Source organism: Balaenoptera physalus, assembly GCF_965194825.1.
Source record: "Balaenoptera physalus genome assembly, chromosome: 14".
NCBI lineage: Eukaryota > Metazoa > Chordata > Mammalia > Artiodactyla > Balaenopteridae > Balaenoptera > Balaenoptera physalus.
The window spans coordinates 39,759,467-39,771,490 of NC_138893.1; the positions used below are offsets into that span (position 1 = coordinate 39,759,467).

Below are 12,024 nucleotides of genomic sequence, written 5' to 3' on the forward strand. Positions count from 1 at the left end.
TTACTGTGGGTGGTAACGACAGTCTAACTGTTTCTAATTATTTAAAAAACAAAACCACACACACAAAACAAAACAAATAAAAAAAATCTATGCTGCCAACTGCCGAGAGACTCAGAAGCCACAACTTCCGGTAGTAAAGATTTTTGTTCCCAACTATCATAAACCAGCGGATCTGGAGAGCATCTGGGTATCTGCTCAGTGTTTCTCATCCATGATCGCGGCGAGCTGGTACCATTCACGTGTTAAGGAACAGAGGCTGGCAGTACAATGGTGAGGCGAGTACCCTAGCTCTGCAAACATATGAAGATCCAGCCCTACCGGTTACTCTCAGCGGAACCCAGGACAATTTTTTTTTTAATTTTGTGCCATAGTTTCCTTCTTGTTAAAAATGGGGAAGACGGCTCTTACCTTTTGGGAGGACGAAATGAGTTAACATATGAAAACCACTTAAACTAGAGCTGGTTCATAAAAAAGCACTCAATAAATGTTACTACTAGCTTATTTATATATAAAACTGCAAAAATAGTTTTTCCTCCTATGGAGTAGCTGTTAAGAGTGAAACAAGAATATTTATGAAAAAGTGAACTCAATGCCTGAATGACAGCAAATTTTTAATAAATGGTGGTTAATATTAATATTAAGCCACACCCCCACCAAAGAAAGGGTTCATCCTTCTTTCCTCTCAAACCAAAGAGACGAGTTTAAAAACACCCACTGAGAATTAATAAATAAGAGCTAATGTTGACAGATATACATGTACACCACACCTTAACTCATTGGTAACTCCCAATAAATGAAGGAAGGTATGAAAATTTCCCTGCTTTATAGATGGAGAAACTAAGGTCTAGAAAGGTTTCAGTACACAATGCACATGGTCACTCAGCCAGCCAGTAGCCAAGCCAGGGTTTGAATTCATGCTCTTAATCATTCCATTAAACAGACTCTGCAAGAACCAAAACCGAGTGCCAAAACGCATTCTCCATTCTTCTGAGGCAAGATAGCTCATGCCAAAGAGGCCTGCAAGAATTATGACTTTCTCATTACATCTGAGAGAGGGAAAAACAAATAGATCCTTTGTATGGAGAGGAAATCCATTACAAAGACCCAGAAGGAGGAGCTCAACATGATAGGAGGAGGAAGGTATTTCTTTGGGCTACCTTGGACCTCTGTGTCGACAAAACGGCCCTATTCTACTCCACGTGAAGAAGAATCCTGCACAATCCTCTACCCTCCAGCCTCCGCTTTCTCCTCCACTTGTTAACCATGCCCAAAGGGTGGCAGTAAGTTTGACTGCAGACAGTAATTTTTGTTAATGGAATTCTAAGCCCATCAGTTTTCAGCTAGGAGGATGAGAGACTCTTCCGCTGTGTTTTTCTAAAGCAAATATTTAGTGCTTTCATCTTTTAGTGCCCTAACATGCAATCTGTCACCCAAATAAGAAAACAGGAGAAAAAAAAAAAAAAACCCTTCTCATGTGGGTGTTTGTAGAAATTATATCATGTTTCCGACGTCGATCAGACAAATGGCAAGCACTTCTGGAAGGGGACACGTCACTCTGCACGCTCTTCTCGAGGCATCTTCCAGAGTTAAGGCACCCAGGCCCCATGGTTTACACTTGCTCCACTCGTGAAAATCATGCCAGCCCTGGCTTTCCACAGCACCCCTATCATGTCAATCATGATGCAGAAAAGCAGCTTGCTTCTGAGCTGTTCTGTCGCTCTTGTTTTGCCTAGGCACCCATGCTTATGTTACTTTGTTTAGTGTGTGATTTTTTAAAAATGAGAACCATTTTTCCTCCACCTGGAGGACATTCTTCTACAGAAACCTGTTGCCAGACTACAGTAGTTTCTTATCAGCAAAACTCACTCCTCTCAGCTAAACCATGGATGCTCCGACTCTACCACATTCCGAGAGATTCCTTCAGCCTGGCAAGAGAGAAAGGCAGGGAGAGGGGATACAGACAGGAAAGTTGGGGTGACTTTTGTAGAAGGCAGTTCTCATTCTTTTTCCTGATCCTAAAGCGAGTTTCGATTCCAGAAAGCCAGAAGGAGAGCTACGACTGTGTTTCTAGATGTTACCTCCCCTTTCCACCCCTATAATTTCTGCTTTCTGCTCTGGGTCACTGTTCCCACTTCTCAATTGGCTGCAATGGCAAGTCTCCAAGTAATTACAAAGGCAGGAATCAGATTACACCAGATTCTACATGTGTGCGGTTGTTGCCACCTTCCCCGGCAAAATCCACAGCAGAGGCACCGTCAACTGTTCAGTCAAGTGTGACGTTCTGAGCTGGGGACATCTGAGGTCACCTCTCCTCGTTTCCCAAGAGGAGGACAAGCACACACACACACAGGATCACACCACACAAATGTCCCTGCAGTTCACTTTTCCCTAAGAAAGCATAAGCCTTGACCGCAGCAGGTGAGACACAGCTCTGGCCTTCCCATGATCGTGCCAGCTTGTTCCAGAACCTGGGTAGGGAGGCACAGATAATCATGGAAGCACCTCAATTCCTGGCTCCACCTAAGTAACGGGACAAGTGAGGACAGCTGGGGAGAACCACGTTGGGTCAACAAATCTGCAGATGATGCAGCATCTTCATTTTACACATTATGCCCAAACCTTGATCATCTGTCCTGACATCTGGGAAAGAATAACACAGATAATTCAAAGCAGAATACTCCAGAAGTCGTTTCCCTTCACAATGCTGCCTAGATGGTTAGCAAGAACATTTCCCTCGCTAATTAGATTTTTCTTTGGCCACTGTCAGAATTAGCCTGAGTTCTCCTAAATCCACAAAGTGGCCCAAAGCATCCTAGGTGTGTGGGCAAGAACAGCCAGTACAAAAAACAGACAATCCAAACAACACTTGTCAGTAACTAACAGGCTGACAAGCAAGGCACTCTGGTTACGTCTCTTTTGCTGGAGAAGGCGTGGAGAAAGAGCAGAGCAGAGACTTATAATCAACAATGAAAAATTAGCCTCTGAATGAAAGAGATGAGTCAGGTCAATGTTATCTTTCAAAGGGTAAAAGTGATAAAAATAAAAAAATAAAACCTCCGTCTCTTGTAACCATAAAAGGGTAGAGAGTGTGTGTAAGGTGATAAAGCTGTTCTGATTGTGGTGGTGATAATACGAACGGATGCTAAAATTCACAGAACTGTAGACCGAAAGAAAAAGCCAATGTTGTATAGTTTAAAATATAAATTTTTTAAATCCCACATCTCCAAAGAAACCTGCTCCTCAGACCTAAAATCTGGGACACAGAAGTATATTCAGTCAGTGCAAATTCAAAAAACAGACAGCTGCAGGTGACCCCACCAAGCCAAGACTGCAGGGAGGAAAGCCCCCCAGGAACCTGATTTGAGTCCACTCTGCTGTCCCCAGCAGTACAGGGCCAAGGACAAACAAATGTCCGAGTCCCTTTAGAAGCGCACATAGCCCTACATCCTGAGAGCAGTGAGCCTGTGCCCAGACACTGCTGCTCCTGCCCCGCCAGGCACAGAAATGCCCCACCTTCCCTTCAGGAACTGCCCGAATTTCTGAAGCCAGTAAAAGCACCATCAGCAAGCTTCCCCTGCCTCTCGCCTCCACCCATCTTTCTCCTGGGTTCTTATAAAAGAGGCACGAGGAGGGAAACTTGTCCAAGAGGCAAAGCTGTGAACTGGATCTCCGTCTGGATGATGACACGTTTCTTCTACTCTCTGGGCAGAGGGGTTTCTCCTTTCCCCAGGAGGAGAGGGTCTCTCCCCTGCCACACTGGCTGCTGGAGAAACACCAGGCATGCCAGAAACCCAGCGCGCAGGAGCCAGGCCGAGCGCGCAGTGATTGAACTCTTCCATGCTCCCTCTGACCCCGGCCCCGTACATCATGTCCAGCCCAACACCATCTCCTGCCAGCTCTGTTTTTCAAAGCAGCAAGAGACCCCCGCCGGGGCCTGGGGCTGCGACACAGGGGCTCCAGCGAAGCTGGGCAGACCAAGTGACAGGTGGGGCTGGGAAATAAGGCGAGCGGGGCAGCGCGTCCCTCGGCCAACCCCTGCCTCCCCACCTCCCCCGACTCTCACTTCTTCTTTCTCTGGCGTCTTTAGTTCCTTCCTTGTCCCCGCCCTCCCTTGTCAGAAGGAACTGGCTTTTCCAAAACAGAAACTTTCACTCTGAGCACAAACAGGCCTGTTATTTAGACCTTCTCAGAGAGAAACACAGCCGAGCTGCGAGCACGCTCTGGGTGGCGAGGCCCCGGAGACAGACGTGCACACGGAGGAGCGCGCACACACACACACACATACACACACACACACACACACACACACACATCGGGAGGTCGTTCACAAAGGGTTTAAAACTCCCCGGCTGTACAAAGGCCACCTCCTTCCTCACCTTCAGCTCAAGCAGAGGAGGCCACCACTGATTGGGAAAGGACAGTCCAAGGAAAACTTGAACCTGGCCTCATCAGGGAAGATGCGTCCACTTCTCCCACGTAGCTCCCCAAACCACACCAAAAACATGTTTTGGTAACTACTACATTTCTTTAATGCAAACAGGCGTGAAATGAACTTTCAGAGATGTGATGGAAAGAGCTGGAAAAGTGTGGAATAAAGGAGAAAAGATGAGGTAGCTCCTAGAATCATCTCTTGCTAAACTAGCAGCAACTAGTGCAATACCTCTGAATAAGGTGCAGAGGACTGGCCTGACAGACAAGGATAAAAACTAAGATCCTCCACTTTGCTTACCTGACAGTTGCCCTTAATAAAAATGAGTAAATTAAGTTCCAGAGTCTGGGCTGAAATGTGGTTCGTCTCTGTTCCCAAATTCCAAACATCTACCTCACTGACATCATTTAAAAGGACTGATCATAGGAAGGTACTCTGAGAAACACAGGTATCACAACATGGAGAGACAGACAGACTTGACAGATAACTTCAAAACCGTGAGTAAAAAGCATCTACTCCCCCTCTCTTCAACTACTGACCATGTACTATGGTTTGAGGGGCCCTATAAGGTATAAAAAGTCTTAAGGTTAATTTAAACTCTCCCTTGACACAGTGTAGCCCATTAAAACCTGATCTGTCACCTCACAGAATTACAAAAGGGGAAGATCCAAAACAATAAACTGTGTGGACGATAAGATGTCATGCACGGAAGGCCCAGAGTCTTCTCTATTAACGACCTTTGTCATATGAGATGCAAAGAAAACACGTGACTCACAAAGAATGGGGAAAAGAGAGGCAGCCACAGAGATAAGAGCTGTGATCCAGTCTGTGGTGTCCGAGCGGATGTCAGGTGACCCCAGAGCCTGGATGCAGGGCCGGAGACCATTCCCACCATCCAAGGGATGGGGTCCTTAGAGGACATCCACGCACCCTGCCTGGGCTTCCTACTCTGTATACCAACCTCCTGGGGCGGAGAAAAGTGTAAGAAGTGAAAAGAACAGTGTTCACAGCCTTTAGTCCAAGGAATGGTCAACTTGGGAAACAGGGCCCAGAATGATCCTCTCCCTCTCTGGGCCTGTGTCCCTGGTGGGAAGCCCTGTGCAAGTTGTGGCCAAGCTGTGTCCATCCCGTAGGGGGCTCTGATGAGCAGCGGGGGAAACAACACCATTTCACCTGGGGGTGTGGCTTCTCTGAGGTGCCAGAAATTGCAAGTTAGGCACTGCAGTGCCCGTCTATACTACTGGGGCCGTAATTCAGCAGAGGAAATTCACGTGCCCATTGAACCTAGAAGAGTTCAACAAAGAAGCTTTGAAAACAGAAAAAGGAGAAGCTTTGCAAAATAATACGAGTGGTCCCACCAGCCATCCCACCCTGAGAAGGAATTTAGGGAGGGGGTGAATTTGCTGGATCACTTGCTTAGAATGATCCAGGGCTGTGCGTGCTAAGCCAGGGGTCATATATATCATGGGGACATTATGGAATGTCCAAAGTCATCCTGTCTTCGTTATTCTCAACTCACACTCTCTCCCACATGAGATGCAACCAGACTGTAATAGTGGAACTTTAGAAACAGTGTGTTTGCACTGGCGCAATGACTAAGCATATTGGGAGGTACCCAGTTCTGGAGTGGACACCACTAGAAGTTTTACCAAGTGTCTTCACAGGATACACAGGAAAGGGCTTCTATTACAAGAGATGCGAGACAGACAGAAAATAATTACATATATGATATGAGCCCACCTATGACTTTTTTAAAACACATCCTTTAAAAGACTGGAAGGAAGTATGTCAAAATATTAACTCTGCCTTTGAGAAATATTTTTACTGTTTTCTTATCCTGCTTCTCTATGTAATCAGGAGAGGGAGGATGAATTAAACATTTTAGCTTAATAGAATGCTTGGTAATCCAAAGTTATAATGCAGAGATTTATAATGCAAATACTTCCCCCTTCTAATGTACTTTGTTGTGTAAATCCAGATTTTCCATACATAACATATTGAAAAACATAGTACTAAGGAAATGAAGCAATATCTATATTTGTTTCAATGACTAATAAGCAAAAATAAAACTTTGGCCATGATGCCATGCTTTTTAGAAATCAGACACATAATAAGCCACAGATTTATAGGATGTGGTCTAATAAACCTAAGAAAAGTTTCATTTCCTCTCACCAAAATGGTTAACTCCCTGTCTATGTGACTGGCTTTGCAAAGTTAGCAGAAGCCTTTTTTTTTCCTTAAATGCATAACTTGAGAAGTTAATAAGCAAGTGCCAGCAATAATGTGCCCCCTCCTGAATTCACACACACAACACCCACACACACCCACACACACACTCACTCACACACCCCTAAAGAAAACACAAAATTAGGCTCAAAACGAGCAAAAAGGTAGGTCAACCAAGATATCAGAAGGGACAGAGGGTATCGTCTTCCTAACCCCCAGCCACTGACCAGGAGGAGTTCAGAGAAGCCCTTCAAGACGAAGGAATAAGAGAAGGATTTGAACAAAGAACTTTTTAAAAGTTTGTTTGCAAGCATTTCATTTCCGTAAAAACGGTATTGACTAAGCAATTACAGGAAAAAACACTTTCTTTCTTATCTGAATGCATTTATGCCATGGGTCACGCCCTATTATTGTCACTATTAAACATGGTAATAGCCTCAATGTAATGACTTTGTGTGGTGAGCTTTAAAATGGCCATGAATAGCTAACTAGAAAGAAGTGACTCATGCCTGCCCAGGTGGACATTGACTTTCTTAGTCATAGTTAATCAACTGGTCTACCAACCTTAATTCCCTAGAGGAGACAGCCTTGATTCTAAAGGGTTAGAATCAAGCCGAATCACAGGGAAGAGAGAGCAGGGACAATGAAGGTTAAGTATGGATGGGGTAGAAAGTATTCTAGATGTGGTACCTGAAAAGCAAAAACTGGACTCTGGATGTCCTGAACCAGAAGTTTCCTCCCAGCTCCTGAGATGGCTGGGTGTTGAACAGGACCTAACCCAATCTCCTTTAGCAGGTGGAAGATGGTTGGTGGAGAAGGCTCCAAACCATGGGCTATTGCCAGGGTCTTTCATTAACAGCAGTTTTAGAGCTCCACCTCTTTGTGATCTTAAGCAAGTTACCTAACCTCTCTGTGGCTCATCTGCACAATGGCAATAATCACAGCACCTTCCTCTTAGGGGTGTTGTCAGGTTTTGAAGAGTTAATATACACAAATCGCTTACAGAAGTGCCTGGACCGTAGGAAGCACTGTATTAAAAGTCTCTTTGATCAGTATTTCAAGGGATCCTGGTAGGTGCCCAGTGAAGCAGGCTGGGCAGGGATTCCCCCACCATCCCCTTTTAACAGACACAGGGATGCATCACAGAGGGATGAAGTACCTTGCGGGCAGAGGTGAGAGAACGCTGGACTCAAACCTAGCTCTGACTCTGGTCATGTGAGGTTTCCACTATGCTACCCAGAACCATCTCGAACACACCCAAGCTGTGCGTGGAAAGCATGCAGCACGACTGAGATACCCCCCCCAGCAGAGGCCAGCCCATCACACGGACACACTATCAGTGTGCGATGCCTCCAGAATCCTGCTGAGTGTCTGCGCCAGACCGAGCACGCCAGCTCCTCTGGCCAAGCAAGCCCCCGCTTTATATCCTCAACTCCACTGATGCTCACATGTCAGCCCCCTACACTTATGGGGAGACTGAAGCACAGAGCACTTGGGTAACTTGCCCGAGGTCACACGGCCCGAGTGGTGGTGTCTCTGTGTCTGGTCTATTCACAACTTAGGGACTTAGACCCAATCCTGGAAGCTGGGTGTATTGGCACTTCCCCAAGAGATGCTTCCCTGTCCTGAGGGCAAAGCTTGAGAAACAAGCGTAGTCACTGGCGCCGGGGATCTAATCAGCGCCTGTGGATCTTGAGTTATAAGGAAGAAACCCCGTCTTTCTGTTTCATTTTCCTCAACTCAGAATGGGTGCCTGGTTCTCCTTTATCTACCTCGTAACTCTGACCAAAGATTAATGAGTTACCGTTTGCCAGGCCCTGGTGGAGGAATAACTATGATCGGTATGGCCTTATCATCCAGAGTCAGAATGAACAGAGACTCTTATTAAAAGCCAGACCAAGGAGTGGCTGCTGAGAAAGAGCTTCCTTCGGGTCAAGGTTGCTGCGCAGAAGTGCAACAGCTCTGTGCAACCCAGGCCAGTTAAAGACACGGCCGTACACATGCACGGGACACATGTAATCTGGGCACAGGCCTCATCAGAAGAGGGGAAGGAGCGTGCGGGGTCAAAAGACCCTAGAAACATCCTCAGTTTCAGTCACATCTGGCCAGAGGGGAATAATCAGACAGGAAGATCTCCACAAGACACCCACGCGTGAAGTTACCAACCAGAATTAAGACACATTATGGTGTGTAAGAGCAACCGAGTGAAAAGAAAAATACAAAACTCTGTAAGGTACCATTCCAATTTTACGAAACATTTTTAAACTTTAGACACATGAATGACAAGAAAGAAATGCATCCAAATATTAAGAGGTTATAACTAGGTAAAAAAGAACGTGGGTGTTTATATTTTCTTCTGTTTCTCTTTGTGTCTCTAGTCCTCTTATAGGGCTATTTACTACTTTTTAAATTAGAACAAGCTCTTAAAGATGATTTCACCCGCCTTTTCTCTCTCCAAAGGCGAGACGCACGTACACGTTACCTGTGATTCTAGGCCTCTGCTGTTTTCTGTCCCTGCAGCCCTAACACGCAGCACAGCAGCCAGCGCGTAGTAGGTATGCAATAAATATTTTTCAAAGACAGAGGCTTTACTAATTGCCTCTTAAATATTCACTTTTCTTTTTAAAAAAACTTAAAAGCTAGCATTAGTACTAAATCATTCACTGTTTGTAAGTCTAAAGAGTTACCTTACAATTTTTTATCTGCATTGACTTTTGCTTTTCTGAAGATGAAAGCATGTTCTAGGTGTTCTTTATTCTTTGGGACTACTAATTTGAAGAGAACTGTCACTCTCAAGCAGGGAGCAGTGTGGGGTATTGACATGGTATTGAATTATTTAAAGGAAATTAACAACGCTTCCTGTCCTTGGAGAGCAGACATCTGCCAGAAAAGCCATTCGCGGCTGCCTCAGGAAGATGTCACTGCAGAAGGGCGAGCATTGCCCAGTACCTTGAATTCTAAAAGAAAATCTGTAAGTTCTAAAGAACAAATAACAAAGACAAAGTTCAGGTGATAACTTCTCTTGCACTGGAAGCTCTGAAGAGTCCCGGGAAGTTATTTCCTGGGGGTCAAGTTTAATGGGATAACGTGTTGCTCACCATTCTCATGGAAGCCCCGTGTGACACTGGACCATGTGGCTTTAACTGGGAGCCCGGCGCCTCGAGTTCGCGCGACCACCTCCCTCTACCCTGTCCTCGTAAGCTGGCATTTTTATGGCTATGACAGACCTATCCGTGGTCAGTACGCCCAGACATCAGGGCATCCGCAGTGACAGCGATGTGACGGGAGCTGGGGACCACAGTGGGGGGGCACTGCCCCAGAGGGAGGTAAACTTTGGATGGGTGGTTTCAGTTCAGACCCCGCTCATCTCATACCGTCATTCTGCTCCGAGACCTACCTCCAAACACCAGGGCTCCCCAACCTTTTGTAAGGAGTGGCTCCTTTTCATGTCCCTGAAGACTTGAGTGCTGACAGTGAAGTCTGAGGGGGGGTAGAAGTGCTGACAGTCATGTCCCTGAGTGCAGCAAGGGAGGGGGCACTGCTGCCAGGAAGAAAGGGGAACAGAGTGAGGCTCGGGCGGGAGGCGGGGCGCAGTCAGCAAGGCATTCACGGCCCCCAGCCTGACTTCCTGCCCTAACCCCCGCTTCTCTACAAACTCCAAGCGGGGAGGACGGTTCCCCGCACGAACCCAGAACTCTTCCACCTCCCTGCTGGCCAGCGACATCTGCAACACAACCTCCTCTTGGCAGCCTTTCTGATGCATCCCTTCCCGCTGAGCCCACCCTTGCCCATCGTTCCCCCTAGGGACACGCCACTCCTTCCTCTGAGAAGCCCGCTGGCTAGCATTTTCTCTCTCTCAACTTACCTTACTGAATCTTCCATTAGCTTAAACCACGTGATATTGCTGCTATTCCTACCCTACAAAAATGCAATTGCATAGGGTTCCACGCAACTCTAGAGTTATTTGGGGAGCTGTCTTAATACCTTTCCCTCTGCCAGGCTGCAGTCTTTTTGAGAGCAGCAACTACACTGACATATCTGGACCCCTTGAAAGATCTGGCAGCACACACCCTGAGTGCTCAGGAAGTATGTGCTCTACTGCACTTCAACCCAGCTGGAGCCCTATGATGAGCGCTGCTTCTCTGTTTGGGGTTCTGGACAGGAATGTTCATGTTATTCCGCTATTCCTCACAACCACCCTGTGAGGTAGGTACTACTGTCGTGCCCATTTTACAGACAAGGAAACTGACTCAGAGACGTTAAGGAGCATGCCCAAGGTCACACAGCTAGTAAATGGCAGGGGGGAGGCGGGGGGGGACCTGGACCAGGTCTCAGTCAACTCATGGTGGTGCTATGTAGATGCATTTGCCTGTCCAGATGTTGACTATTGCTCTATAAATGGGGTAGAGAATTGAGGGGTGTTAAGAGCGACGTGGGGTCCAAGAAGGGCTATTTCACAACAAGGAAATATCATTCTAATCGTCTTTTTAAAAAAAAGAAAAGATCTATGCCTTTTGTGTTCATTGTAAAGGATTATGTCTTCCTTTACAATGAAGTTTATCTGCATTGTAAGAAGTTTAAAAACTTCTCTACTCTAGTTTTTAAAAAGTTTTTTGTGAAGGAAAAGCCCATGAACAAATTTTTCACCCGTTTTAATCCCAAATAATAGAATTCAGGATTAAGAACATGAGATTGAGCACCGATATCCGATATTTTATGTTCTGATATTCACTAAATAGCAGAATGAGCATAGTGGGTGCCAAAGACCCTAAGAGTTAGGAAATCAATGGAAATAACGGACAAATCTGTAAAACAGCAGCCACATTTCTAGAATAACTTACATGGTTCCCATATAACCTGGTCCTCCGACGGGGGAGGTGGGGGGCTTATCCAGGTGGATTAAAACCAGCCAAAAGCCATGTGAACACCCAAATTGAGAAGGAGCCACATCTCCTGAAACTGGTGCTACTCTAGGGCCCTCGCTGGCTGCAACTGTCCCCGTGGCTGGACTTTGAAAGTCACCACTGTCGGAAGCCCCAAGGTCTGCCCCCAGGAAGGGCAGCCAAAGCCCCAGAGGAAGCACTGGCTGCCCATCCCTGGAGGTCTCTGGTCTCCACTCGGGAAGCAGAGCCTCCCACTCTGCATTTCTCCACGGGGCTCGTTTGTAAACAGGAATGTGAGTCACTGGGCAGGCATGAGTCCATTTTCAAGATTAGCCCAGGTTGACAACCGAGGCCCTCCTATTCTGCCTTGTCACAGCCGTGACTCATCTTAACTGCCTCCCACCAAAGGGGACATGGTTTAGCCCTCCAATTGTTCCTGAAAGGAACCCAGCAATATGGGGGTTTCAATCCTTGTCTGCTTGTTTT

General features: G+C 46.4%; 1 protein-coding gene across 47 annotated transcripts in view; it reads right to left on the reverse strand.

The window, feature by feature from the left end:
• Positions 1-12,024, reverse strand: part of TCF7L2 (transcription factor 7 like 2) — a 196,217-nt gene that overhangs the window by 63,201 nt on the left and 120,992 nt on the right. For 15 of the 47 annotated variants that reach the window (XM_082423302.1, XM_082423322.1, XM_082423280.1 and 12 more), the window contains one exon: positions 10,053-10,196. The exons of 29 other annotated variants lie outside the window; for them this stretch is intronic. In XM_082423302.1, coding sequence (XP_082279428.1) covers positions 10,053-10,196 — 144 coding nt within the window. The remainder of the gene's footprint in view (positions 1-10,052; positions 10,197-12,024) is intronic. 3 more of the 47 variants (XM_082423291.1, XM_082423326.1, XM_082423308.1) reach the window with 1 other exon arrangement.